The 11,217-nt window shown below is 37.6% G+C and overlaps 2 protein-coding genes across 4 annotated transcripts in view; both read right to left on the minus strand.

The window, feature by feature from the left end:
- Nucleotides 1-323: 323 nt before the first annotated feature.
- LOC107671206 (guanine nucleotide-binding protein-like 1) lies at nt 324-8,604 on the minus strand. Its single transcript, XM_016464098.1, has 12 exons — nt 8,233-8,604; nt 6,090-6,243; nt 5,832-5,968; nt 4,688-4,839; nt 3,485-3,556; nt 2,995-3,187; nt 2,804-2,899; nt 2,536-2,718; nt 1,828-2,006; nt 1,549-1,723; nt 1,275-1,415; nt 324-961 (listed from the first exon to the last, which is right to left on the minus strand). The coding sequence occupies exons 1-12, from the start codon at nt 8,303-8,305 to the stop codon at nt 711-713; spliced, it is 1,806 nt and encodes a 601-aa protein (XP_016319584.1). The 5' UTR covers nt 8,306-8,604; the 3' UTR covers nt 324-710.
- Nucleotides 8,605-9,075: 471 nt separating this feature from the next.
- Nucleotides 9,076-11,217, minus strand: part of LOC107671195 (zinc finger protein 384-like) — an 18,047-nt gene continuing 15,905 nt past the window's right edge. For all 3 annotated transcript variants that reach the window (XM_016464082.1, XM_016464083.1, XM_016464081.1), the window contains 2 exons: nt 10,293-10,451; nt 9,076-10,206 (listed from right to left, as the gene is read on the minus strand). In XM_016464082.1, the coding sequence (XP_016319568.1) occupies nt 9,886-10,206; nt 10,293-10,451 (480 nt within the window). In that variant the 3' untranslated portion in view covers nt 9,076-9,885. The remainder of the gene's footprint in view (nt 10,207-10,292; nt 10,452-11,217) is intronic.

Raw genomic sequence — 11,217 nt, forward strand, 5'->3', positions numbered from 1 at the left:
TCAGAAATGAAAATATTCAACAATAAAAGACTGCTGGCTCTTGCGTTAGAAAGTGCTTTGATTGTCCATAACTTCTCTTTATCAGAATAATCTTCTGAAGTCAACAGCCTGTTCCTGGCCTCTATCACTTATCCTCAAACACGGCTGGCTGGTTCTGCCCTGCATGCAGAGGTTTGTTGTACTGACATTGAAGGTAAAATACATTCGCATGGGCAACTCAGTTTGAGGTCAAAGCAGTGACCTCTGACCTCACCTGACCTTTGGCATCACTGCTTTGAGATTGACAATAAATCAGCGATTGTACTCATCAATGTTTATTTAGCAACACTGATTGTACAATCACTGGTTGTATAGACATTCCTTCTGCCCTCTCAAAAAGGGAAAAGGCTGCATGCAGGAGGTACAAAAGGTTTCAATGCATTCTGATGATTTTCTGATGATGATAAATGAAAAGCAGGGAAGATACAGAGGCACAGAGAGGCTGAAAAAACACAAAACCAGCAAAAATAGGTAGAATGGGGGATTTGTTGTCTATACGATGGGCTGTGTAAGTACACAATGAGTGTCAAATGCAAAATAAATGTGTAGCGTTTAAATTCAAAACTTTATACAGTCCTTTGATTGACACGTTGCAGATTGAAATAATATAGTCGTATAGAGATCAGTAATAAATAAAAAAAACTGGAATGCATGAACATGGATCTCATTCCTCACGCACACTCGTTCTCTCCCAGCACACTGAACATGTTGAGAGTGAGGCCCTTCCTGTCAGCCTTCACGGTATCATCTTCATCATCCCCATCAGCATCCTCATCATCATCGGCATCTCGATCGTTGTCCTCCTCCAGCTCTGAGCTGGATTCACCCTCGTCATCTTCCCTCTCACCACACTCATCCTCTTCATCCTTTCTTCCTTGTAGAGTGATGATCTCGGCCAGTTCTGGGTGTGATTCCCATTCATCTGAAGAGATGGTTGTTTTATTTCAATTTATTGCCATATCATCTTCACAGGTTATTACATGGCAGATACAGACTCAACATTCAACAATATAATAAAATAAATGCAAACATTTTATAAAATTAACCATGAAAAAAACTTTTTTTTTTTTTTTACAAAAGTCTTTCCAAGTTTGCCCTAATAAAGATGACATTAAAAATTGGGCAAACCAAAAACATATGTTAGTGCTACAATATTCTGAAGACTCCGAAATTTTAAACACCAAATCTGGTCATGAGTGGCGGATGATATGAGTCATAGTGGTTTGACCTCTGACCTTTACTCTGAGAGTATCCAGGTGGTTGCAGACAAAGACACATGCGTCCATCAATGGCTAAACGCAGGAGACTGTTGGCTGCTCGATAGGCATCGTTACGGGCCGCCTTAGCAGTTTTATACCCTCTCCTCTCGGCCCAGGCTAAAAAATACATGAAAAACATACGTGACTGAAGACAAACCAATAAAAACAACTTTTCATCTCTCCAAGTTTCTTCCTCCAGTCGAATGTTAAATATGAATTGAATGATGCCATTTCAAAACAGGACAAGCACCTTCACACACGTCCCATGCTGTCCAGTCCTGTGTGCTGGGGTTGTGTGGGGTTTCTGGGCTGTGGTCCGGATGTGTCAGCTTTAATACAGGCAGGAAGTTGGTCCGTTCACACAAATAGCCTACTGAACTGTAAGGCTCCTGCAGCTGGGACACTGGATATATACCAGCCAGGATCTGTTTGAGAAGATAAATAACACATGCACACACATAAACATAAACAAAACACGGACTGGATGACTTAACTTTCATAAATGATACAGTATCATGCAGTTTTTTACCTGTAGCTGCTTGTCCACTTGGGAAGGGAAGACAAGCCCAGGACAATCACACAGTTTAACAGTGGGAGTGAGGTAGTACGTTTGGAAATATTTAGTGTGACCTGGGGTTCGGGACACACTCACGACCTTCCTGCCAACCAGACTGTTTAGCACTGAAGATTTGCCTACATTAGGAAAACCTGGAGAAAGTGCAAAAAGTCTCCAGATGAATTTGAAACTAATAAATGAATTTCAATTTATGCATCAAAGAGAAGATACTTCATATAAAAGATATATTAAAGTGATACTGATATAGAACAATACTTCTTCAGTTTTGGAATGAAATGGAAATTATAATCGTCTTTTCTTTATTGTTGTGAAATGGAAATTCAATTAATTTAAAGTGAAATGGCCTCTTGAATGGGTAAAAATGTAGGACGGGACTTGATTTGGTCCATTGCTGTCATTTGCTAATTGCTGCTAATCTCCTGTGAGCGACAGCTTGCAATAAGGAAGCAATTATTGTCCTGCCACTGCGCCAGTGCACGTTATGAGAAAAGAGATATTGAAGCGAAGGTGGGGGATGCTAATATTTCTGATTAAAGATTACGAGGGCACATTCATTTTTAAAAATAATGATGTGAACAGATAAATCATTTATGGAATAAATGCTGCAATATTCCATAATAAAATAGTCTCAGTTTTGATTTCATGGTGACAGGCTTTTACCTATGCAGCCCAATGTTAGTACTCCATCTTTATAAAGTTCTTGCGTGGGGCTGTTCATTTCCATGGCAACGTCACTATGATGCTCCATCAACACAGATTCCGATCCATCATCAGCCTGATCCCCCTCTGTTCCCACGGCAACAGCATCCCTCTGGATCTTCTTCTCCCAGCTACTCAAATCCACTATAAACAACAACCATCATCATCATTTAATAATCCCATGTGTTCCAGTACTGATATTTTGCTGTCTGGGAGGAGGCGGTCTCACCTCTTCCTGCTGTGATCTCCTGACATGCTCTCATGATGTGGATCGGGCCTCCAGCATTCCATCCTACTTTCTTCCTCATCCTCTTCTTCTGTAGAACTGCAGTTAGTACAGATGAAGGAAGCATTTTTATTCTTATCCATTTGTTTGATCATATTATAGCTAAAGCACTGATACTGGAAAGACTCTCTCACGTGTGCTGTAGGGTTGTCCTGGGTGCGAGGTGAAGCAGACACAGTGCATGTGTGGGAACTGTTTAGTCAGATAGTGTTTCCATGCCAACACCAGAGGGGAGGGGCACAAGTCCACCTTATTGAGCACCAGGATGATGTACTTCTTTAACTCACCGGTGATGTAGTGATACAGAGCAGGAGGAAACTGCAGCACCTACAGACAGAGTGATTATGTTTGCTTGTACTGAACGCCAATGATGACTCAACTATGAGTACTATACACTGTGTCTTCCACACCATCCTTCTTTTGCTAAAAATGTATATAACAATACAAAAAGTGCTGTTTTCTGAGATTAAATGTAATACAATCTTTGGCCCCACCTAGTGGGGATTTTATTACGTCAGTTTGCATAATTTGACACTCCCTACATTTAGTGTAATGGCTATGCAATTTTGATGATCTTTTGAAAACTGCTAAAAGTTTCAACAGGCGTTAAAGTCGCACACTTACTGGGTATCTGATATCCACTATGAGGAGAATGACATCAGACATCTCCATTACTCTCCACAGCTGCCTCCATGTCTGAGAGAGAAAGAGTCAGTCCGTCAGCAGTAGGAAAAAAAACTAAAATGAACCGATTTTTAAATAGCTGTTATTTGAAAGAACACTATTCAGGCTGTCTGAATTTCAGTAGTGAACCCTTAATCTGTTATTCGTATTCAAGTCAAGTCAAGTCTGCTTTATTGTCAATTCTTCCACATGTACAGCACATACACACAGAGAATTGAAATTGCGTTACTCTCAGACCCTTGGTGCATACAGATAACACTAACAGTAGAACATAAATACAGATATACAGATTAAATATAAAATACAACTATACAAATATACAAATAAGGTAAAATGTAAAAATATATATATAAAAAAAACAGTGTGATGGTGCTGGATGTGTTGCTGCCGACCCGAACTGCCTGAGGTCTTCCAGTCAGAAAGTCCAACAGCCAGTTGCACAGCGAAGTGTTGAGCCCCAGCTGGACCAGTTTGGGGCTCAACACTTCGCTGTGTTGAGCCCCCAAATTAGCATGTTGGCTAATTCTTTTGGATTAGCCAACATGTTCTTTGTCCTTTGGCCAACTTTAGGTAAAATAATGACTCGAGAGGTTTTTGGCTCAGCCATTTTATGGTCTCCTATTGCTACATTAATCCAAAACTGGAGAATTGGAGACTGTTAAAAACAATGAATTCACTGTGATGCAATACTCTACTCAGCTAAGTGGTTGAAACATTCAGATGCAAGTTCATGAGTTCTTAGAAACAATGCTTTGTCTTAAAATTATCTGCACAATATTGTGGTGCTTCTGTTGTCTGCTGGCTATTATAAACAAACAGGAATCATAAAGCCTGTTTTAATAAACTAAATATGCCTATTAATTAGTATTACACATTTTACTGTTGAAAAAGTGTTGCTCCTTTTGCACTAAGCAAACACAACAGTTTTATGTGTCACATAGCTTGAGAAAAGCATCGGCTCATAAACCAGTGAATTTGAACACTTAATAGTGTTTGCCTCCAGCACTGTCTGGCCAAACACATGCTCAAGTGCAATAAAAAAAGCTATTTCATTACAGCTATTGACTCAGCAGCAATCAAATTCTGGTTGAAAAAATGTTCAAAGTACTTCAGTTGTGTGTTTTGTAACAGAACATGCCTCACCTCGAGATTGTGCTCAAAGTGGCTGAGGGTACCGGGTGGGTTCTTGGACTGAAGAGCCTCCAGATACTCCAGAAATGACTTCTCCTCTTTCCGCAGTAACTCCTCTCGTTGCATGTTGTAATGCCATGAGGGCCGCCGTGGGAAATTCAGTCCTGTTATTAGACAAAATGAAAGTGAAGAAAGACATAACATGGACCAAAACCAATATCACAGTAAAAATCTAAAGAGTTATTTTTACTAGTAGTTCAATGACAAAATGGGTAACATATAATTATAGTACATACATTATATACATTACCGTTCAAAAGTTTGGGGTCAGTATGATTATTATTATTTGTTTTAATTAATACTTTTATTCAGCAAAGATGCATTAAATAGATGGGCAGTTGTGACCTAATGGTTAGCGAGTCGGGCTTGTAACCCAAATGTTGTGGTTATAAATAATAACAAATAATGTTACTAAAGTTTTCTTATTCAAAATAAATGCTGTTTTAAGTAATTATTTGTATTTTTATATTCATAAAAAATCCTGAAAAATGTAACATGATTTTCAGAAAAATATTAAGCAATATTATACTGTTTTCCCCATTCTTACAAAAAATAGAAATTGAGCACCAAATCAGCCTATTAGAATGATTTCACTGAAGACTGGGGTAATTCACAGGAATAAATTAAATTTTAAAATATATTAAAGTAGAAAACAACTATTATTTTAAATTGTAAAAATATTTCACAATATTAGTTTTTCTGTATTTTTAATCAAATAAATGCAACCTTGGTGAGCATATAAGACTTATTTAATAAACATAAAAAATGTATCAACCCCAAAATTTTGAATGGTAGTTTGTATGCATTTAGTGTTTGATTTTTCAGTTGTTTAGGCAAAATAGTACAGAATTTTAATAGAGCAAACACATCTCTTGTTCCCATTAACAGCAAATGGATGTAAACAGACATCGACTCATCTATTTGACAGCAGAGTCAAACTGTGCACTTTTTTTTTTTGACACAGATGCTGCAGCATCTGATGGTGTAATTGTGAAGGTGACACTTTGGCTAGTTTTGTGAAGACAATTCCCTCAAATGTAAAGTTTATTATCATAACAGTATGTCACCACTTTAAGTTACACAGTAGCATAAATACCTTTCTCTTCTGGGTAGATCTGGTTCATATCAATCTCTAGTTCCTTTTCTGCCACCTGCTTCAGGATTTTCTCCCTCGCTATTTTTTTCCTCCTCTCCACTTCCTCCTTGCTCTCCTTCTCAAAGTGCAGACGGAATCTGCAAAACAAGCCATTATAAGATTAACAAACAGGATGATACATGCCCCTGCCAAAATATCTCATGCTGAATTAATAAGACAAGCCTGGACTGACTGTTTCACCAGTCCCTCCAGACTCACCTGTTGGGGTCATATCTGCCGTCTCTGGTGCCAGGCTGATGGTTGATCCTCCTGATGTCTGTCGTCTCGCTGTCTGATGTATCCGACTGTCTGTCTCTGCCAGGTCCTCTCTCCACACTGGCATTTCGGCTACTGTGACTTGAACCGGTTTCTCCTGCACACACAAACACACACACACATTCAGAAACTTGTGTTTCTGTTTTCTGTCTTGACTCTTGAATGTGGCTCCAAAGCAAAGTAATGATTCCTGAGGTTTTTTGTTTCTGTTTGTTTATTTTTTTTAATTGTACACTATTTACTGTGAAAAACATCGTGTACTTCCAATCCAGGGTTTCTGCAGGTTTTATGAAGGTAAATTTAAGACCATGTAAAAAAAAAATGCAAGGAATAAATTGAATGGAACACAATAAGTCTACACTGCCCCTAAATGCAAATGTATTCTATTAGCAATGCTTCAAAGTTTGAAGAGACAACTTCCAACAGATCTCCATTACTTTTTAATTCATTTTACAAATAAAGGCTACAACCACTAGAATATGCAAGTAGCCTAACTTTTACTGTACTTTCTGATCACACTGCAATAAAGTGATGTTCTTCCTATGTATTTTGTCTTTTTTTTCCATTGCAAATGTCTAAAGATTCTTAAATGAAAATACAATGGGCTAAGAAAAATCAACTTAATTTAATGGGAAAACATTTTTCATACTCCACTTACAGATGTTTGTTCTTGTTTTAAGCATAAACTCATTCAAACTCATTATTTATTTTTTCAAAAAACAAGACTTCACGTTCAATTTGCAACTCAAGTAAATGTATCTTGATTTAAGGATGTTTTGATATTTCTATTGTAAAACAAATAAAAAACACTGAGGAAGATTTTATATATATATATTTGTTTTTTTGCAGTGCATGCAATATTTAATGCCATGACTTCATGAAATTAAGACTTCTTGCTCTGATTTAAAGGGGACATCGGATGAAATTTTCACCTTTTTTTTTTTTGGTGTATCTGCCAGCTCAGAAAAGCTGAAAAGAAAACAGGCAATCAGTTTGTTTTGCGCCATCTAAAACTGTCATCCAACGTGCTGTTTCAATATGCTGCCGGTTTCTATGTAGATAGCGAGTTATTCGAATAAAACCATCTCCTAGCCAAATACAAAGTCCAAGGCAGTGCTGACACGCCCCACAGAAGAGAGGGGTGGGGTGAGCAGTATCTCATTATCATTTAAAGAGACATGCACTGAAACGAGTCGCTGTGAACAGAGCTCTTTTTGACAAGATAAAAAGGGTTTTGTTTTACACGACCCTTGAGGAATTTTAACCAAAGTAAGTTACAGACATTTCATGAAGTAAAATTATAATACCAAATAATTATACCAACTTGTGAAATGGGCATCTGATGTCCCCTTTAAGAACCTTCTTTGAAAGCACAAATGAAGACTTTTTAGGACCTTCAGAACCCAGTCATATCCCTCCATAAATAACACTGTTGCCATTACAGTTCCTATGAGAATAGTGCAGTGTGCTTTACACTGATGGCATAATTATGCCTTTAATGCTTTCACTAGTTCATCTGCACCTATTTTGGCTGTTTTTGCTGTGTACTGGACCCGAATACTTATAGAACTGCAAGCGAACAGCAGTTAATTCAGCCTGCTTTATTGTGTATCGATCGCTTTGTTTTTGTGTTACGTAACTTCACGCCAAGTCTGCGCACTTATATACCGCATAACACAAGCGCCAACTACAGCAAAACACGAGCTGCTCAAAATGCGTATCACAATCCCCTCCTTTCACCATCAGTTCACTGTTCCCCTCCATATCAAGCTCATTATGATGTATTTATACTGTTGCTGGAGTTGAAATTCAGCGTTCCTTCTTATTTGCATCGCACATATAAAAATGACAGCAACGCGCTGCTTTGTGCCTGTCAAGTTTGGATACATACACCCGCAGAAGCTTAGCAAACAAAAGTAGTTACAGCAGCGTAGCAGCTCAATGAATGCTCTAGTATGTGGGAAGCTGTTCACATCACTGCACACTAAAATATAAATCATAAAACAATGCATCACGTGGCTAATGTAGCACGTCTGCGAGCGCGTTGAGCTCGTCTCGTGCTAACTCAGCTAAGCTAGTTACCCACCTCTCTTTTTCTCGCGTTTCACCTGGAGCTGCTTCTTTTTCTGTTTGTTACTAAAAGGCTTTCTGCGTGGCATGTTCACATTAGTCAAAAGATGAAAATAGAAAGAATGCGCGAGGACGTATCCTCCTTGTTCCCTTATTATTTACATTCGTGAAGTTTCTCCGTTACTTGCGTGGACTTTTCTATAACGGGGGTAGACGGACGCTACCATTATGATCTTCAAGCATTCAACGCTAGGCGTCAGAAATACATTTGATCGACTGTTCATATGTTCTCTTCTTTTACTGCCCGTTCACTTTATGCGACTTCTGTTTACAAAAGAAAAACGATAAAGCAGTAAGTAATTTTGACCCCCATATTTTTGACTAGTGGTGTAGTCTGTAATATAAATGAAACTGACTGTTATACAATGCAATGTTAGAAACACCTATATATTTTTATTTTAAATGTAAGTATGATTAACTACAAATAAATCTAATATTATATACAATGTTAAGCACAAATAATGTTTCTGTTTCTTTGATGTCTGACAAACAACTGTTATACATTACATGAGGGAATTTACAAATAAATCTTATTAGAAAAGTTCAAAATCTACAAACCACAAAGAAAGTAACTTTATTCTGTAAACCAGTGAGGGTCCTTGTTAATAATATTCTATGTTCTTACTTCATGATTTAAGTATTATAAAAGGCAATTCTACTTGCTATTGTTATAAATGAAAATTGTTATTGAGAAACCCAGGTTGCCAGTCTGTAAATATGGCAAACTCCTGCTATAAAACGAGATTATCACAAGGAGGAGGCATGTAAGAAGCAATAATTTCAGATGCTTTTTTTTAAATATCTTGTTTAAAGGGTTAATGCACACTAATCTGATTTTGTTCATGCTTAGAGGCTGTTGCATGTTAACAGTTATTTTGATAGTATAACAGTACTTACAATAGAATATTATATATTCTATTAATGTAATAATGTAATATTACATGTCATCTGCAAATGGAAATACTAAACAGGATAATTTTTACAATAAAAACACCATCTAATAAGATATTTGCCATCGACATTAGTTGACACACACATCTTTTTGTCCTATTTACGGTTGTCCTTTACTCATTCACACACACAATACATCTGATAACCAAATGTGCTTTTGTTTTACGTATGTGACTGCAAACAAATTTCCCTTTAAAAAAAACAAAACAAAAACAGACCAACAATTCCCATACACACTGTGCAAGACTCAATATTTCCGTTCTTATTGACAGTAACAATAAGAATGTTGACAATGCAGTCAGTGATTGTACCAACAACTACAGACGCAGACCATCATACAAACAAGATAAACCAGAAATTTCACGAAAAGACTTGATATATGAGCTGGGTACCCACTGAAACAGCAAGTCTTCAAGGAAGGTTTTGGGAGGAAGATCAGAATTACAGCAATACATGTAAAAAAAATGGAAAGGGGGAAAAAAAGTACAAAAGTATGTTTTCTTCAATTCTGTCCATTTAAATCCACTTGCTCCTTCATACAAATAAAAAGGTATCAAGTAAGAAAAGTCATTCTATATCCACAGCTATATGTGGATCTCGTCAATTGCAAAAGTTTTTTCTAACCTCCAAAGTTTCATCCCTCGTTCCATGGGATTCCTCATGAGTTTAGGTGTTCCACCTGTATGGCAGAAGCCTCCACAGTGATGCAGAGGTCTTTGTGAGGGGAGATGTCAGATACACTGACAGTTTTATACTGCACATCTGCAGAAGGTACTGGTTTGTATTGGTTCAAGTCGAATATGCACGGCACACCAACCGGCTGGATGAAGGCATTACTTCTCTCAGCTTGGCTTTGCGCATCTCTATCCGAGCCGGTTCCTCCTGCGTGACTGGGGCTGTGACTTTGTTGGTTTGATCCGGGTGGAGACGGAAGCATACCAGGAGCGTGTTTTCGCATGTGCTTCATCAGATATGTTTCCTAAAGACAGAGAGAGAGATACATATTAGGATCAATTTGAAAAAGAATTGGGAATGCTGCTGATTTATGGTTTGAGATGTTTGTACCGAGGTATATGTGCGGTTGCATAAACCACAGGAGTACAGCTTGTCGTGCTTGACTGTGTGAGTGGACAGATGAACCTCCAGGCTGGCTGCATCTACATAACCCCGGTTACAGTGGTGACACTTATACGGTTTGTCCTTGTTGTGCTGACGCCGATGAGACTGTAAAAGATTGAGAGAAATAATAAAGTGACAGTTCACCCCTTTGTCATTTTGGTTTTACTATTTTGCAAGTTTTCTGAGCAGTACAGCCAAACTAATTTCCCCATTTTAAAAACAAAGCCTTACAAGGTGACAAAATATAAAATAAAAAAGAATGGCAGACATTTAGGCCAAAGTGGGCGAAGATAAAAATCTTTGTTATTATAAAATAAGAACAAAGATACAAATTACAAATACACATATTAAAACAAACAGTGCTTTAATTTTCAAGAAACGGAATGAACAAATATAAAAATAAAAAATGTTTCTCTTTGTGTTTTGTTGTTTTATTAACATTAAAGTGATAGTTCACACAAAAATGAAAATTCTGTTATCAATTACTCACCCTCAGGTTGTTTTAAACCTGAATTAGTTTCTTTCTTCTGTTGAACATAAAAGTTATTTTGAAGAATGTGTGTAACCAAACAGTTTCTCAGAAAAAGTGCATGTCAGAACAGCACGTGAATTAAATGTTTAACCGGCAAGGCTTTAAAGCACATGCAAATCATGTACTTTTGTGATTGCGAAGTGCAGTGTCCCGTGAGTGTAACTCTACCACTGATTTAACACTTGATGTGAATGTAGGTCGCACTGTACAGTATATTGAGATGGAGGCACCAGAACTGCAGCTGATATAATGTGCGCTGTAGCGCGATATTACGATATTTCTTCAAAAGCAGATTGTGGAGACATTTTAATCGTCCACGATAAAAAATCATATCGCACA

Source organism: Sinocyclocheilus anshuiensis, unplaced genomic scaffold, assembly GCF_001515605.1.
Source record: "Sinocyclocheilus anshuiensis isolate Anshui unplaced genomic scaffold, SAMN03320099.WGS_v1.1 scaffold1286, whole genome shotgun sequence".
Lineage (NCBI taxonomy): Eukaryota > Metazoa > Chordata > Actinopteri > Cypriniformes > Cyprinidae > Sinocyclocheilus > Sinocyclocheilus anshuiensis.

What these genes read in the sequence shown, in the direction of transcription:
- LOC107671206 (XM_016464098.1), bottom strand. Translation starts at nt 8,305, where the DNA reads ATGCCACGCAGAAAGCCTTTTAGTAACAAACAGAAAAAGAAGCAGCTC. An exon ending in TAGTGGATATCAGATACCCA is followed by an intron (nt 3,188 to 3,484) that starts GTAAGTGTGCGA and finishes CTCTGTCTGTAG; the next exon opens with GTGCTGCAGTTTCCTCCTGC. An exon ending in AGGACAACCCTACAGCACAC is followed by an intron (nt 2,900 to 2,994) that starts GTGAGAGAGTCT and finishes TACTAACTGCAG; the next exon opens with TTCTACAGAAGAAGAGGATG.